Below are 26,991 nucleotides of genomic sequence, written 5' to 3'. Positions count from 1 at the left end.
CTTTTTTGATTTCCCCCATTTTTAAATTTTAAAAAACGGGGTATCGTATACTAAGAATTTCCCCTATTTCAAAAAGTTACGGGAAAAACCGTTTTTTTTTATTTGGTTTTTTAAACGGAACCCTTTTTTTTATACCCAAACCCCCGTAAAACACGCCCCCTTTTTTTTATTTTCCTTTCCCCTTTTTTTTTCCCTTTTTTTCCCATATGGGTAATATACGGGATCCCGTACACTCCCCTTTTTTTAAAATCTTTTTTTTTGCAGTGTTTTATGCTGAAAAGGGTTTTTGTTTGTACCAAAATATTTAGGTGCAAAGATGGCTCCTTTAAGGGAAGGTATTTTTAGGTGGCTGAAGGGCTGAAAGGTTCTTGGGAGTTTTCAAAATAAATTTTTGGGTGGGCGATTTTTGGCCTTTTGGGGAAAAATTTAAAAAGAGGTACTTTAGGTTTCTGAAGGTTCTGTATAAAAAAATTTTTAGGGGGCAAAACGGCTCGAAGGTTTTCCCCCCGAAAGGGACCTTTTGGGTGCTGAAAATTTGCTCCAAGGGTTTTTTTTGTTTTACAAAGGTTTAAAATTTTGGGGCAGGGCCCGGCTCTGGTTTAAAGGGAAGGGGACTTTTTTCGGTGGCTTTGGGGAAAGGGGGCCCCAATGTTCTGTTAGTACAAAAGGTTTTTTTTAAGGGCCCCAGACCCGGCTAGAAAAAAGAGTACTTTATGGGGCTGAAAGGGGGTGAAGGTTTCTTTGGGAAATACAAAGTATTTTAAAGGGGCAGACGGGGTTTTTGAAATACAGAGTACTTTAAGGGGCTGGGGTTGGCTGAAGGTTTTTGTAGTAAAATTTTTTTTGGCGCAAAACGGGGTTGAAGGGACCGGGTAACTTTTAGGTGCTGAAAATTTCCTTTAAAAGGGTTTTGTAGTACCCAAAATAAATTTTGGGCAGATAAACTCTGAAATCAAAAATACTTTAGGTGCTGAAGGTTTGTAGTAAAAAATATTTTAGGGGGGCAGGGAAAACTCTGTTTTGGGCCAGGTAAATTTAGGTGTGAAGGTTTTTTGGTAAATTCCGATAGCTTCTTTAATACAGCATACTTTAGGGGGCTCAAGGTTCTGTTTTTTTACAAAGTGTTTTTGGGTTTGCAGTTTGCTCTGAAGGGACAAGGGGGTCTTTAGGGGCTGAAGGTTTTGGTTTTACCCAAAAAGGTTTTTGGTTTTCAGATAGCCGGGAAATACAGAGTACTTTAGGTGGCCCCAAGGTTTTTTAAAATACAAATTTTTTTTAAGGGGGGCAATGCTCTGAATACAGAGTACTTTTTGGGGCTGAAGGTTCGGGGAGGACAAAGTATTTTTTGGGCGGATTTGCCTTTTTGTAAATACAATTTACTTTAGGTTTCTGAAGGTTCGTGATGCAAAATTTGCCTTTTAATACAGCATAAAATTTTTGGTGCTCAAGGTTCTGTAGTCCAAGTATTTTTTGGTGGGAAATGGCTCTGTAGTACAATTACTTTTGGTGCTGACGGGTTTTTGTAGATGCAGATTTGCCCCTGAAATACAGCCTTTCTTTGGGCTCAAGGTTCTGTGAAAAAAGTAATTTTTGGGGCAGATGGCTTTTGAATACCGAGAACTTTTTTAGGTGCTTTAAGGTTTTTTGAAAATACACAAAAAAATATTTTAGGGGGGCAACCCCGGGTCTAAGTAAGATTTAGGTGCTGAAGGGGCTGAAGGTTCTGTAGGACAAAGTATTTTTTTTGGGGCAGACGGCCCGGGGTCCCCGGGGTTTCTTTAGGTGCCTTTAAGTGCTCAAAATTCTGTAAAATCCAAAGTATTTTAGGTTTTTGGGAGATGGCTCTGAAATACAAAAAAACTTTAGGTGCGAAAAGGGTCAAGGTTTTTGGGTAAAGTATTTTTAATTTTTTGGGGGCAGACCGGGGGTTTAAATACAAAAGTTCCCTTTTGGTTTGGGGTTTAAAGGTTTCTAAAGGGTTTTGTAAATAAAAAAGTATTTTTGGGGGCCCAAAGGCCCCCTGAAGTACCCGAAATTTCTTTAGGTGCTGAAATGCTGAAAAGGGTTTTGTAGTACAAATTTTTTAGGGGCAGGGTTTTCTTTTGAAGTACAAATACTTTAGGTGCTGAAAGGTTTTTGTTTTGGAACAAAGGTTTTTTTTTTAAAAAAGGGTTTCAAAGGGTAGCTTTTTTGTTTTGTACAGAGTTTCTTTTTAGGTGTGAAGGTTCTTTAAAAATCGAAACTTTTGAAATACAGCATACTTTAGGTGCGCAAGGGTTTTTGTTTTTAAAAAGTTTTTTTTTTAGGTTTCAGATTTGCTCTGAGTACAGGTCTTGAGGGGGCCTTGGAAGGGGTTTTGTAGTACAAAGTTTTTTTTTTAGGTTTTCAGATTTGCTCTGAAGTACAAAAGTACTTAGGGGGGCTCAAAGGGTTTTGTATACCAAATGTTTTAAGGGAAAACTTCCGATAGTCAAGTACCCGGTTTCTTTTGGTGCCTTTAAGGGTTTTGTAGTAAAAAAGTTTTTAGGGGGCGGAAATTGCTCCCGAGTACAGATTTACATTAGGGGCTAAAGGTTCTGTAGTACAAAATAATTTTTGGGGGGCGGAATTGGGTCTGTAGTTTCAGTTACTTTTAAATGTAAAGGTTCTTAAATACCAAAAAATTTTTTTGGTGGCCGGAAAAAAGCTTTAGTACAGATTATTTAAGGGGCTAAAGGTTTTTTGTAATACAAAGTATTTAGGTGGGGGATAGCTCTTTAGTACAGTTTTCTTTGGGGCTAAAGGGTTTGTATTACAAAATATTTTTAAAGGGGCGGGGGAAAACCTGGATATAAGGTTTTTTTATTAATAATAAATGCTAAAGGTTCTGCTTCAAAGGGTTTTTTTTTGAGGTTCTGAAAGCTCTGATTTTACAGTATTTTAGGTTCTTAGGGAAAAAGCCCCTTTTAGGTGCAGAGGGGCTTTTGCCTATGGGGAATTTTTTTTGGGTAAAGGGTTTTTTTGGGACAAAATTTTTTAGGTATTACCATGGTTTTTGGAAAAGGGACTGTTGTACAGGTATTTTAAAGGGGGGCCCGAAGGCTTGCTGTAAATTTTTTTTTGGGGGGCCCGGGGGCTCTTACTTTTATGTATTTTTGGTTTCTGAAGCTCTTTTTGGTGTTTAAGGTCTGTACCCGAGTAAATTTTAGGTGCTAAAGCCCCTGGGGCTTAAAAGGGTTCTGTGGGAAGACTTTTTGATGGGAAGGCTTGTTGTACAAGCTTTTAGGGTGCAGAAGGCTTGTTGTAAAAGGGATTTTAGGGGGCTTTAAGGGTATGTTGTTTAAAAGAAATTTTAGTTGCTGAAGGCTCTTTTGTAAAGGCATTTTTTGGGTTGGGAAGGCCCCTGTTTTAAAAGGGATTTTTGGGGGGGGTTTAAGGGTCTGTTTTAAAAGCATTTTAAAATTGAATTCTAGTGCTGAAGGCTTTGTAAAGGCATTTTAAAGGGGTTGAAAGGCTTTTGTTGTAAAGGCATTTTAGGTGTTGAAGGGTCTGTTTTTAAAGGCCTTTTAATTTTGAATTTCTAGGGTTTCTGAAGGTCTGTTGTAAAGAGCTTTTAAAGGGGCTGAAGGCTCTATTTTAAAAAGAATTCTAGTTGCTGAAAATTGTTGTTCAGGAAAACATTTTGGTGCGAAAAAAGGGTCTGTTGGGAAAAAGCATTTTTTTGGGGGGCGAAGGCTCTATTTTAACCAAAAACTAGTTGCCGAAAGGGGGTCTGTTGTAAAGAGTTTTTTAGGTTTCGGGAAAGGGTCTATTGTAAAACAGAATGCTAGTTTCTTGAAGGGGGTCCCGTTGGGAAAGAGCAATTTTTGGTGCTGAAGCTCTGTTGTTTAAAAAGTATTTTTTGGTGTGAAGGCTTTTGTTTTTTAAAAGCATTTTAAGGGGGTTTTAAGGCTAAAGTTGTAAAAGCCCTTTTAGGTGCTGAAGGGGTCTGTTGTTTTAAAAAGCATTTTTGGTGCGAAGACTTTTGTTGTAAAAACATTTTTGGTTTCTGGGGGCTCCCGTTTTTAAAAAGCATTTTTTGGTGTAAAGGCTCTGTTGGAAAGAGCCCCCTTTTGGGGCTGAAGGCTCTGTTTTTAAAAAAAGCATTTTATGCTGAAGGCTCTGTTGGAAAAAACATTTTAGGTGCTTTAAGGCTTTTTGTTGTAAAAGGAAATTTTTGGTGCTGAAGCTCTGTTTTTTAAAGAAACATTTTATGTGTGAAGGGGTCTGTTGAAAGAGGGATTCTAGGTGCTGAAGGCTTTTGTTTTAAAAAGCTTTTAGGTGCTGAAGGGTTGTTGTTTCAAAGTATTTTTTGGTGCGAAAGGCCCCTGTTGTAAAGGAAATTTTTTGGGGCTGGAAAGGGTCTGTTTTTTACAAAGTATTTTTTGGGGGTGAAGGCTCCTTTTTTTTAAAAATAATTCTAGTTGCGAAGGGTTGTTGTAAAAAGGATTAAAGGCTGAAGGCCCATAGTACAGAGTACGGGAAAAAATCTGAATATCAAAGTATTTTGCATGTTTTTATATTTTTTTTCATTTTTTCACAAAAGGGGGGTATATTATACACCAAAACAGAGCTTTTGGTTATTTGTTTTCCCCAAATTTTTAATTTGCACTAAATTCGCCGAAAATCAACAAATTTAAAAAGAACTGGGAAATTAAAATTTTATCCTTTGATGTGCTTGTAATTATTAAATGTTTGTTGCACGTATAAATCTTGCTGAGAAGATGTTGACAGTTTTAGAAAGTCACATAATTATGTTTTGTTTTGGTTTATTCTTTTTTATTTGTTTACACGGGCACTGTGTAGTTTAGCGTTTTCCACCAACTAATCAATTGTAGGCCCAGAGAAATTGATTTTGAGATTTGTTGTCAATTTCAGGTGTGTGCCTGGATGAGATCCAAATCGTGATTATAATTTATTTCTATATAGAAAAGGGGGCCTATGTTATTTTGGAACATGTCTGGGTATTGGTAGAGGTATTTTTGTTTTTCTTTATTGTTTTTTTTAGATGTTAAAGTGGAATTATATGCATTTCTCAAGTAAAATCAAGCTTAAATAGATGTACATGTTATAAAGGATGGAGAACATTATAGCTTTTAACCCAACATAACCAAAACTTTTCCCTGTTACCAGTACAAAATAATAAGTTTCCAAATACGACTTTTCTTATTTTGACTGGGCAGTTTTTTTTTAAAAAACGTCAAATTGCAAGCAGGAGTTTGCTCCCTTCTACTCAGAAATTTCCATTTTCAGTAAGGGAGATCATTGCGCAGAAGATTGAAAAAAATATCTATTATTTTATCCGTCCGATTTCTTTATTTTAAAGCATCAGCTTCACTACTAATGCGGCATTATCGTTAATTTAACACATCTAAATGCACAGCAACCGAAAATTGCTTTTTATAGAACACCCCACCCAAAACACACTATATGCAGTATTAGATGCGCATAATGCCACTTTAAATTCCAGTCAATTTTGCCAAAATTTCCAAAAGGGTATTTCGACTGAATGTTATAAGTCACAAAATTCTTTTATAAAGAAAGCTGCAGCCCCCTCCTGACTTGCACACAAAACATCCAAGGGATGGCCATGAACTGCTGACACTCTATGTTTTTTTTTAAAGAACAAGATAAATAATAAAATTAAAAACAAAGATTAATTTAAAAAAAGTGTCTATTCTTATACTGATGACATTTTTTTAGATGTCTACAACCTGTTAAGCAGTGAGTGCATTTTCATGCGAAGTCATTGTTCCACAAGCCGCAAATGGCCCGATAGTAAACAAATTCTCCTACTGATTTTCGTGCGTATTATATTCTAGTATGTTTTTTCCCCAAGGTTTGATACAAGATTGGGGGTGCATAATATACACGTTAGTGTAATATATTTGAGTTTCACGGAAATATTTGGTGCTGAAGGTTTTGTAATTAAAAGTAAAATAGCGCTGGGAACTCTGTTTTTTACAGAGTATTCAAACCATTTAAACAGAACTAGGGGTATGGTGCAAGGTTGCTAAAAAAAGCATTTGAGCCACGCCATGAAAAACCACCATAGTGGGTTTGCGACCAGCATGGATCCAGACCAGCCTACGCATCTGCGCAGTCTATCAGGATCCATGCTGTTCGCTTTCCAAAGCCTATTGGAATTAGAGAAACTGATAGCGAACAGCAAAGGATCCTGACCAGACTGCGCGATGCGCAGCTGGTCTGGATCCATGCTGGTCCCCAAAGGCCACTATGTTGATTTTCCCATGGCACAGCTCATTTGTGAAAAATCCAATAAATATGAAGAATTTCTCCTAAACTAATGTCTTCTAATCTTTCCCTAATTAAATCATGTACACTCATTTGTCAAATGCTGAAGATGTTTGAAAACCCGATGTCAATTTTTTCACATGGCATACCTCTTTCAGTGTCATCACTTTTCCACTTTTGTCTTTTTCACACTTTTCATCAGGACTTGTCCCATTTTCTTCTTTATAAAGCGTAACAAATGCTTTTGGTTCATACAAGAAGACGCATGAACATGCGTGTCAACCTGTAAAAATAGGGAGACTTATTTTACAAATACTCACCCAGAAAGGATTCTGGATAATATACTACCAAGAAGTAATTCTTGATAGAATTTAATACCACTAAGAAATAACTCTGGATAGACTTCAATTCTGATTTTTGTCATCTTTAAAACAAGCTTGTCTTTAAATACAGTTTTACTTTGTATATGCAGGCCACCTGTATTAAGCAACTTTTCTATTAAACTACAGCTTAAAATTCTGCCCGAATGTTTTTACTATACTAGAAACATCCCATTTTAAAGACTTTTCTTTACGCAACCAGCGACCACACAAAACTCGTCCAAGTAGGTAAAATTATCTTCAAAAGTATCTATTACACTACTGTGTACAAAATATGTGTTACTAGTATATAGGTTTGCATATGTATTATACTTAACCATTTGCAATAGTGAAGCAAACAAACAAGTTCAAAGGTCAGTGGACTGGGAGGCTGTATTCACCATATTAAGGATCATGTAAAGACTCTGAGAACACCCCTCGGGTAAATTTTTACTTTTGAAATTATGCCTGACAGACCCGTAATATTCATAGCATATATTATATGGAATTGTTCACAAGAACTAGAAAATACTTTCTATAGAGGTCACCTTGTTCGGAAATATGTATTTTGTCTTACAACACATGTACTTCGACTGTTCATGTTCTGTTTTGTAGAAAATATCAAACTTCTGTTTTGAACATTTTTTCCTCTCAATTTGTTTTTGTTGTGTGTCTATCATACTTATCTGGGTACCCTGGGAAAGGAAAATAGGTAACTTACATATTTTTTGACATTTTGCAGTTTTCTGTCATTTTCACAGCTCTACTTTTATTTGCATTTTTTGCATTGTTTTGAAATGTACATGGTTTGTAACATTTTCAACTCCCGGAGTACCTGGAGAAATATGTTAGACACACAGTAATCATAAAAGTAATGAGTGAGGAGGTGACAGTTAAATTTTTGGCTTATGTTTATTGCTTATTGTATTGAGAATAGATCTAGACCATTTTCATTGTAAATTTCTTGGAATAAGTTTTATTCTTTGCGAAAAATGTCTACCTACGCGTTGTTTTCATGGGGGCATTTTTAGAGGGTGATGTTTCTCAGAACAGACTATTTTTCTTATATACAACATAACATGTCAATATTTATCTATTTTTGATAAGAAGACATGTTATACTAAATGACCATATATGTTTTTCATATCTTTGAAATGCTCTAAAGTGCTGAAAATGAGGTCTGAATGTTTTGTTATTAATATGAAATAAATAAGGAATTGAATTGGTAGAATGTAACCCCAACTCAGATCAAGGAATAATATGAATATAAGCGCTTATATTGTATTAAATTTGTCAAAGATTTGCATTAACAAGTACCTATTTTGCCAAAATTTATTAGAAATGCAAAGTTATGTAATTGCTATTTCCACAATTTATTTATCTTGGTTGCGCAAACCAAGATAGATTTAAAATGGACGAATTCCTAACTTACATGCTATTTAAAACTTGCCTTTTGTTTCAGGTAGTTCAAATATCCCAGTTCTTATCAAATACAAATGTAAAACTAGACATTACATTGAATTCAAACACGGTCCTATTCATTTTCCTATTAAACAAAGAAGGCTGAAAACAGTGAATTATTATACAACAATTCACTGTTCTGACATCACAATTATCACGTCACAGGTCACAATTATTACGTCATAGCGTCAAATGGCATAGCGGCACACTGGAAAAGAAACTGATTGAAAACTGGCCAATACTTAATGAATGCCGTCAAGGATATATTTTAAAGTCCTTGATAACGTGTTAGAATCAAAATAATATATCTCATTTAGTGATTTGCTCTTGAATAAAATCATTGTTTGTCGTTCAGATGCGTATTATTATATCACTCAGGCTGCGCCCTCGTGATAATATTAATTCCTTTGCATCTGAACTCCAAACAATGATTTATTCAGCGACAAATCACTAAATGAGATATATTATTTCTTAAATAAAAAGAAATAGTCCACTCCTTAAATATTTTTACATCATAAAATTCCATAAAAAGCAATAAAATATCCCTTTCCAATAGGAATCTAACTATATGAAAAGGCTCTTTTTGTTCCTTAAATAATCTCTGACAGAATTATGAAAATTAAAAAATGTCATAAAATGTTGCACAGATGTGATTGACCACCCTTGATACAATGTCTACTGTTATGAACAAAAAGTTAAAATCTTCTGTTTATTATAGAAATATTGGTTTTTGTACAGTTGTATCATATCAAAATTAATAACAAAAAACTGGAATTCATTTCTCAAATGGAATATAATGATGATTTGATGCAGACCTTTCCTGAAATGGATACATAAAGGAAGAAAAAATGCTAGTAAATCAAACAAATGTTCACACCCAATTAAAGCTTAGAGCCTCTAAACTTCCTGAAAAGTGGCTTTTCGCTATACAGGAAAAATTCCTAGAAAACATATTTATTAACTTATATAATAATGAAGTCTCAAAATATAGTTCCTGATAATTTCATATTCAACATAAATCTTTTAACCTTTGCTAAAATAGCATGAACAGCAGTTAATAAAACAAGAGTGTCATGATGGCTGTAGACTGCTCACCCGAGTTTCAAACATTAAAGTAGCATGCTGGAAAAGAAAACCATATGAAACAGGTGAATGTAGTGGATTCCATTAAGGACGTAGATAATAACCCTTGATGTCATGTTGGAATCAAAATAAATATCTCAAACCATGATTTTTTCTTGAATAAAATCATTGTTTGTGGTTCAGATAAAAAAACAACAACACTGTTTGGAATAATTATTTCTTAAGTAGTGCCCTGTTTTCTGACAAGAAGATTTTCAAGGTTACCACTAACTAAAGTAAATATGAGTGGGCTATGAGTGTGTATAGATAGAATGTATAGATAGAATGTATAGATAGTATGTATAGATAGAATGTATATGTATAGATAGAATGTATAGATAGAATGTATAGATAGATGGATGATAACTGTTTACACAGGATACTAAGAGACAGTATCAGGAAATAGTTAACAAAAAAAAAGAAGATTTTGTTGGTGGAGGGCGGGGGTTGTAATGACAGAGGGCAAAGAAACTTAGAACTGTCACAGGAGTGACTCATACCCCCACCATACGGTCTTGTCACAGAAGAATGGCAACCATAAGGAATCTTAAAAATACTTTGGAGTACTTCATCCTGGGCTTCCACATATAAGTAATACTAGTATAATACTAGTATAGTAATACTAGTAAATATATTAAATCTCTAATATTAGAGATACACTAAAAGTGAATACAAAAAAGTGTCTTACCGACCCATGTTACCACGGAAAAATGTTTTTACTTTTTACAAAGGACTTATAATAAAAAAGTAAGAAAAATACCTAAAATATTGAAAATCTAAAAATAGGATTTCTAAAAATAGACTTATTCCTGGAATTTAAGAGGAAGAAACTCAGTACAAAGGTTAAAAAAAGGTTACTTCCCTTTGGCTCTAAGCCAATCAGAATGAGATATAGTGAAATTACATCAAAATTCTAACCTTAAATTCTAGGTAAAAGGGGACACAATTCAAGAAAAATAGTGTCAGAGTTATGCACCTTATGTCACATGATGTGGGTGATGAGGTGGAACATCTGTTTTAAGTCTGAATCAAATCCATTCAGTAGTAATTGAGATATAGTGAAAATACATCAAAATTAACCTTAAATTCTAAGTAAAAAGGGGCATAATTCATGAAAAATTGGTGTCAGAGTTATGCACCTTGTGTCACATGGTGTGGGTGATGAGGTGGAACATCTATTTTAAGTTTGAATCAAATCCATTTTGTAATAATTGAGATAAAGTGAAAATACATCAAAATCAACCTTAAATTTAAAGTAAAAGGGGACATAATTCATAAAAAATTTATGTCAGAGTTAAGCACCTTATGTCACATCATCTGGGTGATGAGGTGGAACAACTATTTTAAGTTTGAATCAAATCCATTTAGTAATAACTGAGATATAGTGAAAATACAACAAAATTAACCTTAAATTCTAAGTAAAAGGGGACATAATTCATGAAAACTTGGTGTCAGAGTTATGCACCTTGTGTCACATGATGTGGGCACATGATGTGGGTGATGAGGTGGAACATCTATTTTAAGTTTGAATCAAATCCATTCAGTAGTAACTGAGATAAAGTGAAAATACATCAAAATCAACCTTAAATTCTAAGTACAAGAGGGCCATGAAGGCCCTGTATCGCTCACCTGACCTATTAACCTAAAGATCATCAAGATCAACATTCTGACCAAGTTTCATTAAGATATGGTCATAAATGTAGCCTCTAAAGTGTTAACTAGCTTTTCCTTTGATTTGACCAGGTGACCTAGTTTTTGCCCCCACATGACCCAGATTTAAACTTGACCTAAAGATCACCAAGATTAACATTCTGATTAAGTTTCAAGAAGATACAGTCATAGATGTGGCCTCTAGAGTGTTAACAAGCTGTTCCTTTGATTTGACCTAGTGACCTAGTTTTTTAACACACCTGACCCAGATTTAAACTTGACCTATAGATCATCAAGATTAACATTCTGACCAAGTTTCATTAAGATATGGTCATAAATGTGGCCTCTAAAGTGTTAACTAGCTATTCCTTTTATTTGACCCCCGTGACCTAGTTTTTGACCCGACATGACCCAGATTCGAACTTGACCTAAAGACCATCAAGTTTAACATTCTGACTAAGTTTCATGAAGATACAGTCATAAATGTGGCCTCTAGAGTGTTAACAAGCTTTTCCTTTGATATGACCTAGTGACCTAGTTTTTGACTCCATCTGACCCAGATTTAAACTTGACCTAAAGATCATCAAGATTAACATTCTGACCAAGTTTCATTAAGATATGGTCATAAATGTGGCCTCTACAGTGTTAATTAGCTTTTCCTTTGATTTGACCTGGTGACCTAGTTTTTGACCCGACATGACCCAGATTCAAATTTGTCCTAAAGATCATCAAGTTTAACATTCTGACTAAGTTTCATGAAGATAGAGTCATAAATGTGGCCTCTAGAGTGTTAACAGCTTTTCCTTTGATATGACCTAGTGACCTAGTTTTTGACCCCACCTAACCCAGATTTGAAATTTAGCTATAGATCATCAAGATTAACATTTTGACCAAGTTTCATTATGATATGGTCATAAATGTGGCCTCTACAGTGTAAACTAGCTTTTCATTTGATTTGGCTTGGTGACCTAGTTTTTTATCCTACATGACCCAGATTCAAACTGGACTTTAAGATCATCAATATTAACAATCTGACCAAGTTTCATGAAGATACAGTCATAAATGCGGCTTCTACAGTGTTAACAAGCTTTTCCTTTGATTTGCCCTGGTGACCTAGTTTATGAACCCCAGATAACCAAATATCGAACTCGTCCAAGATTTTATTAAGGTAACATTCTGACCAAGTTTCATTAAGACCGGGCCAAAAATGTGACCTCTAGAGTGTTAACAAGCTTTCCTTTGATTTGACCTGGTGACCTAGTTTTGACCCCAGATGACCCAATATCCAACTCGTCCAAAATTTTATTGAGGTAACATCCTGACCAAGTTTCATTAAGATTGGGCCAAAATTGTGACCTCTAGAGTGTTAACAAGCTTTTCCGTTGATTTGACCTTATGACCTAGTTTTTGACCCCAGATGACCCAATATCGAACTCGTCCAAGATTTTATTGAGGGTAACATTCTGACCAAGTTTCATTAAGATTGGGCCAAAAATGTGACCTCTAGAGTGTTAACAAGCTTTTCCTTTGATCTGACCTGATGACCTAGTTTTTGATCCCAGATGATCCAATATCGAACTCGTCCAAGATTTTATTGAGGGTAACATTCTGACCAAGTTTCATTAAGATTGGGCCAAAATGTGACCTCTAGAGTGTTAACAAGCTTTTCCTTTGATTTGACCTGATGACCTAGTTTTTGATCCCAGATGACCCAATATCGAACTCGTCCAAGATTTTATTGAGGGTAACATTCTGACCAAGTTTCATTAAGATTGGGTCAAAAATGTGACCTCTAGAGTGTTAACAGTCAAATTGTTGACGACGGACGGACGGACGGACGGACGGACGACGGACGACGACGGACGCCGGACACAGGGTGATCACTAAAGCTCACCTTTGAGCACTTCGTGCTCAGGTGAGCTAAAAAAGGGGCATAATTCATAAAAAAATGGTGTCAGAGTTATGCACCTTATGTCACATGATGTGGGTGATGAGGTGGAACATCTATTTTAAGTTTAAATCAAATCCATTTAGTAATAATTGAGATATAGTGAAAATACAACAAAATTAACCTTAAATTCTAAGTAAAAGGGGACATAATTCATGAAAACTTGGTGTCAAGAGTTATGCACCTTGTGTCACATGATGTGGGTGATAAGGTGGAACATGTATTTTAAGTCTGAATCAAATCCATTTGGTAATAACTGAGATAATAGATTTCGGGACGTGACAGGACGGGACGCGATGTGACGGGACGCGACGCGACAAAAATGACTCCTATATTCCCCCCTCAAACATGTTTGGTGGGGGTATAATAATGACATGATACTAAGAGACATGATTTTAAGGGGGTGCGAGGTGATGGAGGAAATAATGTCTAGGGCACAAGTAACGTTGGTGGGAGCTTGAATAAATTTGGCTGGTTGTCACCCAAGTATTTGGTTACATTTGTGTGACATTGTTTTGAATTAGGGGCAGCAGTTTAAGAAGAGAAGATTTTTAAGTTTTCCATAAAACCATATACGAAAACCCCACCCTGCCCCAAGGCAAAGAAATTCTATAGCTGGTATTAAAAAAAAGCAACATTCCTGTTAAATATTTTGAAATCAGACAAGTGGTTTCAGAAGAGAAGATTTTTTTTTAGTTTTTATCAAATATAAACTAGGATATTTGAACTATAGAGAAAACTAGCGCCACCATGTTCTTGAAAGAAACAGAATATTTTAAAAGAATTTGGTAAAGAGTCACATATGCAACACTGCAATAAAATTATTTTAAAATTTGGCCAGCCACTTGATAGAAGATTTTCCCATTTTTTTCATTTAACAATATAGGGAAAACAAGCTTTTGCTCCCTTTCAATAAAAAAGAATAATTTGGAGGAATCTGGTAGTGGATCACCCAAGACATTTCGCAGTGAAATTATTTTAAATCGAGGTAGTGGTTTCAGAGAAGAAGATTTTCTAAATCCTCTATATAGCCCTTCATCCCCTGGCAGCCATGCTGTTAATCAAAACAAAATGATTTCAAGGAATACGGTAGTGGGTCACAGAAAGAACATTTCTGAGAAATTATTTCCAAATCAGGCCTGCAGCTACTTAGGAGATGCTTTTCCTTTTAATGGCCATGGCAAGCATAATTATGTATGGATGACCTAGATTTGAAAGAATCTAAAAATAAATCACCCAAGGAACATTCCTTTTAAGTTTGATTGATACCCAGGCTTGGTGGAGAGGATGAGCTGTTCTTTAAAGAAATTGTGGGAGGTGGATGGACAGATATCCAATGTTGCTAAAACTCATCATCCGTTCTTTGTGCTCAGGTGAGCTAAAAAAAACAAAACAAGTACAACAGTAACATTATGCAATTTATTTATTTTATTGATATTTCTGAAATAAATAAAGCAACTAATTTATTTAAAGAGTACATTCTTACACTCAAACAACTGTTCAACTGTTGGAAAGAAATTATCAACATCTTATGAAACTTCCAATAAACTAGATGTTGTGCCTCCCCCCCAAAAAATTCGGATGGAAGCATGGACGTTCCTACATAATTATGGGTATTTATGTGGCTACTCTTTTGTTCTCTCTAATAATTGTTCTTTTAGCCATGTAAAAAAAACAGCCACATAAAAGCTTACGGAATGAATGACATCTAAGAAAAAGTACAGTTACGTATTGTTCCCACAGCCAAATGCGGTGTGCACAAAAATGTTCCACATGCAGAAATGGTTGCAAATTTAACAATATGAATAATTATTTTCATTAAGAATTGAAAAAAAAAAACACAACTTTTTGCAATCAAACAAATGAAAATTAAAAAAAAAAAAAAAAATCATTTCTCTCATTTATAAAATAGCTCCTATATATACCTACAAATTTACAGGTAAACTAATATCAACAGGAGTTAACCTAGACTTATCTGTTAAAATACATTTAATTTTAGCATCAACTTCACATTCTGTAATTAATTATTTCAGTTATCAAACATTCACATAATATCATAAAATAATCCAATAGTGAATGCAGACATAGTCTAGAATTATTATTATTATTATTATACCAAATTTATATAGCGCCCTTTTCATGATCAATTTCACGTTCAAAGGTGCTTTACATAGTTCAAATGCAGCCACACAGGGCGCATAATTCATCCTCTACTAGTACAGACACAGAGCGATCTGACCAGAGGGACAGAGTGAGAAAAAGCCCCCACGACAGAGAGATCAGAAATCAGATACAGGCTTGTCCGGCTTACTTAGCCTAGCTTGCTGCAAATAGACAGCCTGGTTCTTTAACGTGCCCAGTGTATAGCACTTTGAACGTTTGGTTTTTATCACAAATGCCAGGTGCAAATTATATTGTCACATCCTATGCACCTTTACAGCGTATGCCTTGCATGGTTTATACAAAAAAATTGTATGGATTGAGAAATGATCCCTTAAAATAAATTATCAGATTTGACGCGGACTTAAATAACAAAACCAGTTTGTTCACATAAAAACATGCACAAGTTTATTTTTGTAAACCATCTTTGTTTAGTAAAGTGTCAAAAGTTAAAAATGCATGTAAGTCTATAGGAAACTAGAAATGTGTCCATGGGACACAGATGCCCCCACTACATGACATTAAAATGACAATTTTTTCCCAGATCAGGGGCCATAACTCCTACAATACTGAATAAATGCGGACGCGAATCCCCAGGTGCACAACTGCACATGCTGACCAACATTCCTGTAAACTTTGGTGACTCTAGGTCAAATACTTTTGGAGCTACGCACGACACAACATTAAAATGACCAATTTTTAACTAAGTCAGGGGCTATAACTCCTACAAGACTGAATGAATCCAGACGCGAAACCCCAGGTGCACAACTGCACATGCTGACCAACATTCCTGTAAACTTTGGTGACTCTAGGTCAAATACTTTTGGAGCTATGCGCGACACAACATTAAAATGACCAATTTTTTACTAAGTCAGGGGCCATAACTCCTACATGACTGGATGAATCCGGACGCGAAACTGCAGGTGCACAACTACACATGCTGACCAACATTCCTGTAAAGTTTTGTGACTCTATGTCATATACTTTTGGAGCTAGGCACGACACAACACTAAAATGACCAATTTTTACAAAGTCAGGTGCCATAACTCCTACATGTCTAAATGAATCCGGATGCGAAACCCCAGGTGCACAACTGCACATGCTGACCAACATTCCTGTAAACTTTGGTGACTCTAGGTCAAAAACTTTTGGAGCTACGCACGACACAACATTAAAATGACAATTTTTAACTAAGTCAGGGGCTATAACTCCTACAAGACTGAATGAAACCAGATGCGAAACCCCAGGTGCACAACTGCACATGCTGACCAACATTCCTGTAAACTTTGGTGACTCTAGGTCAAATACTTTTGGAGCTATGCGCGAAACACCATTAACATGACCAATTTTTTACTAAGTCAGGGACCATAACTCCAACATGACTGGATGAATCCGGACGCGAAACCGCAGGTGCACAACTACACATGCTGACCAACACTCCTGTAAAGTTTTGTGACTCTATGTCATATACTTTTGGAGCTAGGCGCGACACAACACTAAAATGACCAATTTTTACAAAGTCAGGGGCCATAACTTCTACATGACTGAATGAATCCGGACGCGAAACCCCAGGTGCACAACTACATATGCTGACCAACACTCCTGTAAAGTTTTGTGACTCTACGTCAAATACTTTTGGAGCTAGGCGCGACACAACATTCTCGGAAGGACGGACGGACGGACAAGAGCAAATCTATATGCTCCCCCCCCAAAGTGGGGGCATAAAAACTGAAATCTTAATACGGTATGTAACTGTATATATATATTACAGTTGAAACTTTGTTCCTTGAAACTGCTTGTCTCAAAATTCCAAATGTCTTGAAAGTCCTGTCCCAAAAACACATGCACAATATATCATTTTTTTAAGTCAAACTAGAAGATGCTTTTGTAGAAAAGCACATGACTCCCCCAAAGCATAGTACTAATAGGCAAGAAGTCAATAGGGGACAGGAGAGACACTTATGTTTGGCTTAGTGACTGAAATGCAATAGGGATCATCTATTCGGCATGTCCAGTCATCCCATGAAGTTTCAATAGTTCTCAAGTTATGTATTGGAAACAGTTTTCCATGTTCAGGCCCCTGTGAACTTGACCTTCGATGGAGAGACCCCAAAATCTATATGGTTCATCTACTTTGCAGGTCCAATCATCCTAAGAAGGTCAAGCGGTTCTCAAGTTATTGATCGCAAAAGGTTTTCTATGTTCAGGCCCCTGTGACCTTGACCTCTGATGGAGTGACCCCAATAACAATATGGGCAATCTACAACCCAAGCCCTATTCCTCTATGAAGTCTGAATTTTCTAAGACAAATGGTTCTCCAGTTACAGGGCTAAAACAATATGTCTCCCAAAGTGTAGGATGAGACATAATTTTGGTTATCTTGAAGTAAAACTAGAAAATGCTTTTGTAAAAAAGCGCATGTCTCCCCCAATGCAAAGTCCTATAGGCAAGAAGTCAATAGGGGTCAGGAGCGAAAGTCAAAGAGACACTGATCGTTGGCTGCAATAGGGATCATCTATTTGGCATGTCCAATCATCCCGCTAAATTTCAACACTCTTGGCATAGTGGTTCTCAAGTCACTGTTGAGGCTTCTGTGACCTTGACCTTTTGATCAAGTGACCTCAAAATAAAAAGAGGTCATCAACTCTGCATGTCCAATCATCCTATGAAGTTTCAACATTCTGGGTCAAATGGTTCTCTAGTTATTGATCGGAAATGGTTTTCAATGTTCAGGCCCCTGTGACCTTGACCTTTAATGGAGTGACCCAATATCAATAGGGGTCATCTACTCTTTATGACCAATCATCCTATGAAGTTTCAACATTCTGGGTCAAGTGGTTCTCTAGTTATTGATTGGAAATGGTTTTCAATGTTCAGGCCCCTGTGACCTTGACCTTTGACAGAGTGACCCCAAAATCAATAGGGGTCATCTACTCTTCATGACCAATCATCCTATGAAGTTTCAACATTCTGGGTCAAGTGGTTCTCAAGTTACTGACCGGAAATGGTTTTCAATGTTCAGGCCCCTGTGACCTTGACCTTTAACAGAGTGACCCCAAAATCGATAGGGGTCATCTACTTTGCATGTACAATTATCCTATGAAGTTTCAACATTCTCGGTCAAGTGGTTCTCTAGTTATTGATCGGAAATGGTTTTCCATGTTCAGGCCCCTGTGACCTTGACCTTTGACAGAATGACCCCAAAATCAATAGGGGTCATCTACTCTTCATGACCAAACATCCTATGAAGTTTCAACATTCTGGGTCAAGTGGTTCTCAAGTTACTGACCGGAAATGGTTTTCAATGTTCGGGCCCCTGTGACCTTGACCTTTAATGGAGTGACCCCAAAATCGATAGGAGTCATCTACTTTGCATGTACAATCATCATATGAAGTTTCAACATTCTCGGTCAAGTGGTTCTCTAGTTATTGATCGGAAATGGTTTTCCATGTTCAGGCCCCTGTGACCTTTGACCTTTGATGGAGTGACCCCAAAATCAATAGGGGTCATCTACTCTTTATGACCAATCATCCTATGAAGTTTCAACATTCTGGGTCAAGTGGTTCTCTAGTTATTGATCGGAAATGGTTTTCAATTTTCGGGCCCCTGTGACCTTGACCTTTGACGGAGTGACCCCAAAAACAATAGGGGTCGTCTACTCCAGCAGCCCTACAACCCTATGAAGTTTGAAGGTTCTAGGTCAAATGGTTCTCCAGTTATTGCTCGGAAATGAAGTGTGACATACGGACGGACGGACAGACTGAAGGACGGACGGACGGACAGGGCAAAAACAATATGTCTCCTGTGGGAGACATAATTATCAGTATTAGGTATCTGATATACCAGTTTCAATAGTTACTGTGTATGTACTGCAAATACCCCCATGCTGCAAAAGTATATATATATATACATTTTTTTAATTAAGTGGTGGAAATGCAGGTGGTTCATTAACAATCATATAAATTAGCAGCATATTTCATTCTGTGGTATATATGAGTCGCGCCATGGGAAAACCAACATAGTGGCTTTGCGACCAGCATGGATCCAGACCAGCCTGCACATCCGCGCAGTCTGGTCAGGATCCATGCTGTTCGCTATTAGTTTCTCTAATTCCAGTAGGCTTTGAAAGCGAACAGCATGGATCCTGACCAGACTGCGCGGATGCGCAGGCTGGTCTGGATCCATGCTGGTCGCAAAGCCACTATGTTGGTTTTCTCATGGCACGGCTCATATAATCATCAGCTGCTAATTAACTGAGCTTTCTCTGTAGGTGTGAAACAGGCATGGGTGTGCCAGCAAAAAGTGACCTGATTTTATACCATACAGGATAGCCATATTAAATAATTGTATTGCAGATTTTACTTCATAAGAGTGAAATAAAGCCATAACCTAATTTTGGCAAGTATGCTAGTTTTATAACAGTTTGACACTGTCTCAAAAGTACAGGAGAAGTAGGTTGAATTGACTTTGTAAGATATGACCTATTCTGAAGTAAACAGCTAGTTAACATACCCTGCTAAATTTCTATAATGAACTTGTCCATCTTTCAATTTAGACAGTACCATTAACTGTTAAAAGGTGTGCATTCCAAAAATATACTGACTGGATGGGGAACAGTACAGATCATGATCAGACTGCATGCATGTGCAGGCTGAACATGATCTGCACTGGTCGCAAAGGCAGAATCAGTCGTGTCCAGCATGATAAGGGTTAATAATATAAAATACTTGTATTAATTAATTTATTAAGCAATATTTAACCAAAAAAAATGAAACTAGAGCAAAGGACCCGTATTTCGACAGGTTAAGACAAAATCTTGGTTACAATTATTACAATCTCTGTGTGTCTAACTTCGACATGGCATTAGAGAAAATAAATATTTCCCGCGCATTTCATCAAGTGTAGCTGTTATACAAGTTCAATTTCATAGCGCAATACGTGACTGACTTGGGCCACTTTGGGTTCACTAATTCGACAGGGGGGCCGTAATTTCGACACCCTAATAAAGTTTTAAAACAATATGGAACACATGGAATTAAAACACTTATAACAACAGTTTCTTTGTTTAAACATATAAATAAATAATGAGCAAATAAGTTTATGCCGAAATAAGAAATTTAAAATACATACATGACTTTTACATTAACTTTTTCCCATATACAAAATATAGATACATTTGAATATATGAACATCTGCCATTATTTTCTCATATTTAGATATTAACAAAGCATAATAGTCACTCTAATGACGTGCCGTAACTAGTTCATTTTACACGCAAAATTCACAGTGGAATGGATAATTCTGAATGTGTTCAGCCGGTATCTCAAACAATACTGCATCACCAGTGCATGTGATGTGCCACCGGCGTTCACAGGCCTTGCATTGTATCCACTCCCTCGGCTGCCTTCATCCGACATACAACCCGGGCAGGTTAGTTCTTCATTATATTCATCGTCTGAATCTATCAAATTGGGGGCGTCCTCACTTACATCAGATTCAGAAGATGGAAGATTCTGTAGTTTTGCGTTTCTTTGATTGGGCAGCCACTAGTTTCTCTAACTGTGCTTGCTTCTTCTTCCTTTTAGTCTTTTCCCATTGGATTCTTTTTTGTTCTTTTTCTTCGAGCTTCTGAGCTTTTTTTGCTAACCTATCTTCTTTTCGTTTTTGTTTGGCCAATTCCTCGGCCCGTTTTGCGTCTTCTTTTTCCTGCAATATCTTCAGGGCCTCTTTACCTGATAACGCCTTTGGGAGCTTATTTCGCACTGTATTTGCTGACCGTTTTTTCTTTATTTCAGGCACAGGTAAAAGAGAAAAAGATTTTGATATAGTTTGTTCCCTGGACTTTGTGACACATGACATGCTTTGAATTTCCCTTCGGCTGCTGTCACCTGAAGCTGTGGTAGTTTGTCTGCTTGTGCCTTGATCAGCAATGAGTTGATCACCAGAGACAGTGTTAATCACGCTGCTGGTACTCAATTCATTGGGCGACTTGTCATCGACGGCAGTAGTGATTTGGTTGCAGGTGCTTATTTCCACGGTTGATTTGTCTAGTTGATCAACATCGGTTGATTTATCTTCAACACCAGTTTTGGTGGGTTGAGTGCTAGTGACCCCTTGATGAGCACTGGGGTTATCACCACTTTCCGTCACACGAGTGATGGCCTTCGATGGATTTAATTTGGTTAAATCGATGTTTCTTGGATTGAGTGCAAACAGTCCACATTTCTGGAATCCATGAACAGCATTTTCGAGCTTTGCGACTTTAAGCCATGCATTCTTAAAAACCCCGGGAAATTGTTTTTTCGTAAGGGCTTGACCAAGATTCTCAAGTTGCCAATTTTTTACTTCCTTTTTCCATGCGGCCTTCATGGGTGAGAAGAACCCAACGTCGCATGACTGAAGCACGCGAGTTGCATTCTCTAGGAGGCAATATAGAATAATGTCGTTTGTGAAGCAGAAATGTGCAGCAGCAAGCGACATATGTGTTGAGTGGCCGTCAACCAGTAACATCACAGGTTTTGGAATGCTTCTGTCGACAACAAAATCATTAAAGTGCGTGAGAAAAGATACAAAAAGTTCGGAATCCATCCATCCACTACTCGTATGACCGTAAATAGCTTCATCAAACTCGTGGATTCCAGAGTCACGGAACCTCTCACCGGGGTAGACTATCAGGGGCGGCACATAATTTCCTATGGCGTTAAAGCACACAAGTACGGTTATTTGGGTTTTGTTACTTGTACACACTTGATACACATGCCGAACCCCTTTTTCGGTCAACACTTTACCACTTGTCACAGACAAAGGGAACCCACTTTCATCGGCATTAAAGATTCTTCTGGGGTCTTGCAAGAGGGATTCCCAGTCGGGCACTTCTTGTTTCAAGAATGACTTTAATCCGTTCAACCAACCGTCAATCATTTCAAAGTTTATATGCGACCTCTGGTGGCCTAAAGCCATGGCAGAGCGTTCACTTAAGTCTGTGTGTCTTTTGGTAAATAACTGATACCAGCGTTTACCCGGGAGATTGTCCTTAAACGGCGTTTTTCGGCCATCATGGTCAAGGACCTTCTTTACTTCATAACAAAGTTCTTGACGTTTCAGGGGATAGCCAATAGAAGACATGAGTTTGACGTAATCTACCAAAACAACTTCCTCAGCCTCCGTGAGTACGCATGGCTTCCCGGGCTTTGCACCAAGGGGTGCTTTTCCACTAAGTTTATCAATTAAGGTTGTTCTTGGGATACCATAAGTTACTGCAGCTTTCCGCTTTGTCATAGCTCCACTCTCAACCATGGAGACCGCAGAAGCCACCTTTGATGGTGAATACTGTCGATACTTTGCAGCACCAGCTTGCTTGGACATGGTTGTAACTGTAAGTAAAAAACATAAAAAGCTTTGAATAATTCACATTCAATGATTCAAATAATAGTCAACAAATAACTAAGTATTTGTAGGCCTAATGACAAAAAATAGATCTCTTGTTTAGTTACAGAAAAGATATACAAATGTATATTAAAAAAGTATCTCAAACAATAGAATTTCAACCAACCAATGGAAAACCTGAAAAAAAAATAAAATAAAACAAAAAAAAATGTTTGCGAAGACTGGGTTTCGAACCAACGACCTCCGCATCAAAACAGAAAATAAATATGTACAGGCGCCCTAGACCACTCGGCTACAATGACAGCTGTCAAATCTGCGTTTTAAGTAGTATATAAATCGTATCAAAACATGTCAAAATTAGGAGCTTGACGATATTTGGATTCCTAATTTCGACATCCCGGGCATCAAGGTCAAAATGGACAAGAGACACGACCCGGACATTCAATGACCAAAAACAACATTAGATAAGGTGTTTTAGATATATAAAATACAATATTTAGTTAAAATAAAACCGCCCTCTTACCTCTTTTTAGGTGTGCTCCTTATCAGCTTCCGTAAGAAGGGATTTTTTGCAGTTCTTAGAATTTTCTGCAAAACTTTGCAAAGTAAAATTTCAAAAAGAAAAGCGTCTTTTGGAGCAGGATAGTTTTCATGACGTCAATGCATTTTTGACGTCATCAGATTGTCAATCAACGTGTTAAATGAAACAAAGCAATTAGCAGACTTTTTAATAATTGTATAAAAGTGTCGAAGTTACGGACCTGTCGAGATAAGGTGCCATTGCGCTAGAATGTGTCTGTAGGACACAGGGTGTGCCCCCCACTGGTACATTTGTCACAAATAAGGGGCAATAATTCAAATGTTTGCAGTCTTAATGGGGTAGAGCCTCAACAAACATTTTATGAAAAGGATTCATTATTCCAGGCCCTATACTTTTTGAGCTATGAGCATCACAAACAAAAAATCCACTATTTTGGCTATTTCAAGGGCTATAACTCTGTAATAAGAGCTAAGATTCTCAAGAAGAATGCCAAGTGTGCAAGGTCACATCACGTTAAAGACTCCAGCAAGGTTTCCTGAATTTACATCTAATACTTTTTGAGCTAGGCACAGAATTAGGTGAAAAAGTGCATTTTTTTACTATTTCAGGGGCCATAACTTTAAAAATAGTGGGTGAAGCCAGCCAAAAAATTAGAGGTGTGCAAGTTTATATCATGATAAAGACTTATGCAAGTTTTCAACCATTTATATTAAATACTTTTTTGAGCTAGGTGCGTCACAAGGTGAAAATGTACATTTTTGACTGTTTCAGGGGCCATAACTCTAAAAATAGGAGGCGGACCCAAATGAAAAATAGGAGGTGCGCAAGTTCATATCATGATTAAGACTCATGCAAGGTTTCATGAATCTATATCACATACTTTTTGAGCTAGGCATGTCGAAATGTGAAAAAGAGCAATTTTGACTATTTCAGGGGCCATAACTCTGAAAATTGGGGGCAGACCCAAATGAAAAATAGTAGGTGCGCAAGTTCATATCATGATTAAGACTGTTGCAAGGTTTCATGAATCTATATCAAACACTTTTTGAGCTAGGCATGTCACAAGGTGAAAATGTGCATTTTTGACTATTTCAGGGGCCATAACTCTGAAAATAGGGGGCAAACCCAAATGAAAAATAGGAGGTGCGCAAGTTCATATCATGATTAAGACTCATGCAAGGTTTCATGAATCTATATCAAATACTTTTGAGCTAGGCGTGTCACAAGGTAAAAATGTTCATTTTTGACTATTTCAGGGGCCATAACTCTGAAAATAGGGGACGGAGCCAGACGAAAAATAGGAGGTGCTCAAGTTCATATCATGGTAAAGACTCCTGCAAGGTTTCATCAATTTATATCAAATACTTTTTGAGCTAGGCGCGTCACGAACTTCGGACGGACCGATGCACGGACGGACGCACGGACAAGACCAAATCTATATGCCCCCTCCACTCATGGGGGGGCACAAAAATTCAAACAATGTTTCATACATGTTGCTTTTTATAGCTTGAGCAGACATAATCTAACCTAGCAGTATACCCATAAAATTTTTGGAACAATCCATTTAACTTATAATTTGCAGATGAATTCAATAACTAATCACATTATTAAACCCAGATACCACTATTTTGCAAACCCAGACTTCAAGCTATATTCCCACATATCTAAAACCATTCGAAATGATTTCCTTTCTTTTTCATAAAACACCTGCAAAGCTTTTCCCATTTAATATATATTGTATCACTTTTTACAAGCAAGTGGGAATATAAACCAACCAAATGCCATAAACTCCCAGGAATCAATTAATTAGCAATGATAATGATACATACTCCAATTAAATACAGTAAAACATCTGCAACTACCGCAAAGAAATAAAATCTGATATATATAGCATCCAGCAGACCTGTAAAGGCCAGACGTATATTTTCAACAAAGGTTTATAAAAACAGCAAAGCATTACAGCAACTTAAGTTGTGTTACACTTTAGCAAATAACAATTCGTATTATGAAACAATACGTTCTTTTTTTTTGGTCTTTTACTGAAAGGCGTATCAGTGATGACTGAGCTGTTTCTTGCATGCGCAGCTGTGAATTTTCAGCGCATGATTTCTGCTTACTCAGCCTACATAACTGAATTCTGGAATTAAATGAAAACTGTGACCAAGTAAACATTTTTTTAATTTCTTCAATCAACTCCTATAATTTTAATGATTGGCTTCTTGACGGGAAGATTTTCTGCACACTTTCCCAAGTATTGAAAACTAGAGATTGTTCTTGAAAACCATATATTATTATATCTCCTACCACTTACCACAAAGATATTGTAAAATGCCACAAATAAGGGGCCGTAACTCCAGGGGAAATCAATGAACCATAACATTCCAATAATATACACAACTAGGCTTGGTTATGGTAACTTCTGAGAAGTTAAATGGTTCAATTCCAACCAGTGGTATATAAGAAGTAGAACAGATAAAATAATTTGACAATTCTAACACGATCCACAGCAATTGCTATATAAACATATAGCGAAATCGCCTATACATGAATCTACGATAAAATATGGCTGGCTGTTACACTTCACCCCCTATGATTGTGACATTAGAGATTCTACTTCAGTTCCATTACATACGAATTATTTCAGGGCCAAACGGTTGAAAACAGCATTTCTAAAACATGCAAAACACGTTCTGATCTCTACGAACGAATTCAGTTAGCTCTATTATGATTCAGCGGTGACGTCATAAATGTATGACATAAAGTATGACGTCATAATGATGTGACGTCATATAAAAGTTAAGTTGTCACTCGTAACACAGGGTCAAATCGCCTAATTTGATGATCCTATTCATAATTAGTTTGCGAGATGTTAGATTACTTATTTATAATACTTCTCAAAATTCTGATGAAAAAGAAAAAATATCTATACCAGGGCTTCGGAAATTTGCCGGTTTGTCGGTTTTGGACCGATTTTTGACTTTTCAGACCGATTCGTGAAGTGAAAAAACGAAAAAAATCGGTCCCGTAAAAATGGAGAAAAGTATAAATTTCGGTCTGATATCTCAATACACGATCACCTGCCAAGTAGGAAATTGTTGGTCGCACCTTCAGATAATCAATAAACGTGTCAATCGGTCTGATTGTCACTTTGATAATCCGTCCGTAATTAGCGCGTGATGCAATCAGTGCTCGCGCGGCACATCCTTTAATGTTTGCAGACAGCCGACTGCGGTGTATTAAACATTTTTGACTGGTTTCCTAACGTTTCTGACTGGATCCAAATCATTTCGACGGGGATCCACTTCTTTTATTTAGAATCCGACGGATGGTTTATTTCAAAAGGCTATGTTTGATCACGGTAACAAACAAATGGTCGCTGCATTTAATCAAAGAGCTATAATTGTACATTATAGGTCTTTGATTTAATGAGACATCACACGGAAAACCGATAAAAATAATTTTTATAATTACTTGATTTGAAAAAATTACATGATTCATTTGTTGGGGCTCCAGTTGAAACAAATGCAGAAAATCGTCTTTGCAACCCGACTGTACCAAAAAGAAAAAAATGGACGGGCAACCACGAATGATAAAGAAAACCGGAGTGGCACTGTTTATCAAATCGGTCTTTTAAAAAACATTTCAAAATGAAATTTTGTTTACATCAGAAGAGAACATGTAACTTTATAAAATGTAGTTGCTTATTGAAGTACAACGTAAGTGAAATGAAATATCCGTGGCCAACCCGCGTGACATTTTGGTACTATACATGCGGGAAATTCGATCTCAGCGTTCAAATAATGTACACATTCGGTCCGCGGCAGAGTATTCCTTAAATACTGAGGCTGTTTAGCAGAGAATATGTGTCGTGTAACTCACTTTGACGCATTGTATTTTATAGAATTCCATCAAAGAATGAGGAAACGTCACAAAGTATCTGCCGTGTATACGGTATCGAAGTCACGTGCGTTGGCTTTTAGACTAGTTACGCACACGGTGTCAATGCCTCGTATTATCTCGGAAAAACATCGAAATTTAAACAAAACGGTAACGATCACACATAACACTGAATAACTGTCTTCATTGTATG

The 26,991-nt window shown here is 36.9% G+C and overlaps 1 protein-coding gene across 1 annotated transcript in view; it reads right to left on the bottom strand.

Annotated features, from left to right (window-relative positions):
* Window positions 1-26,991, bottom strand: part of LOC123559535 (AMP deaminase 2-like) — a 130,537-nt gene that overhangs the window by 40,903 nt on the left and 62,643 nt on the right. The window contains 2 exon segments of the mRNA XM_053552600.1: window positions 6,423-6,484; window positions 6,487-6,556. Coding sequence (XP_053408575.1) covers window positions 6,423-6,484; window positions 6,487-6,556 — 132 coding nt within the window.

This window comes from Mercenaria mercenaria, chromosome 10, assembly GCF_021730395.1.
Source record: "Mercenaria mercenaria strain notata chromosome 10, MADL_Memer_1, whole genome shotgun sequence".
Taxonomy (NCBI): Eukaryota; Metazoa; Mollusca; class Bivalvia; order Venerida; family Veneridae; genus Mercenaria; species Mercenaria mercenaria.
The sequence above is the reverse complement of the archived record's forward strand: the minus strand, read 5'-3'. Positions and strand labels throughout refer to the sequence as shown.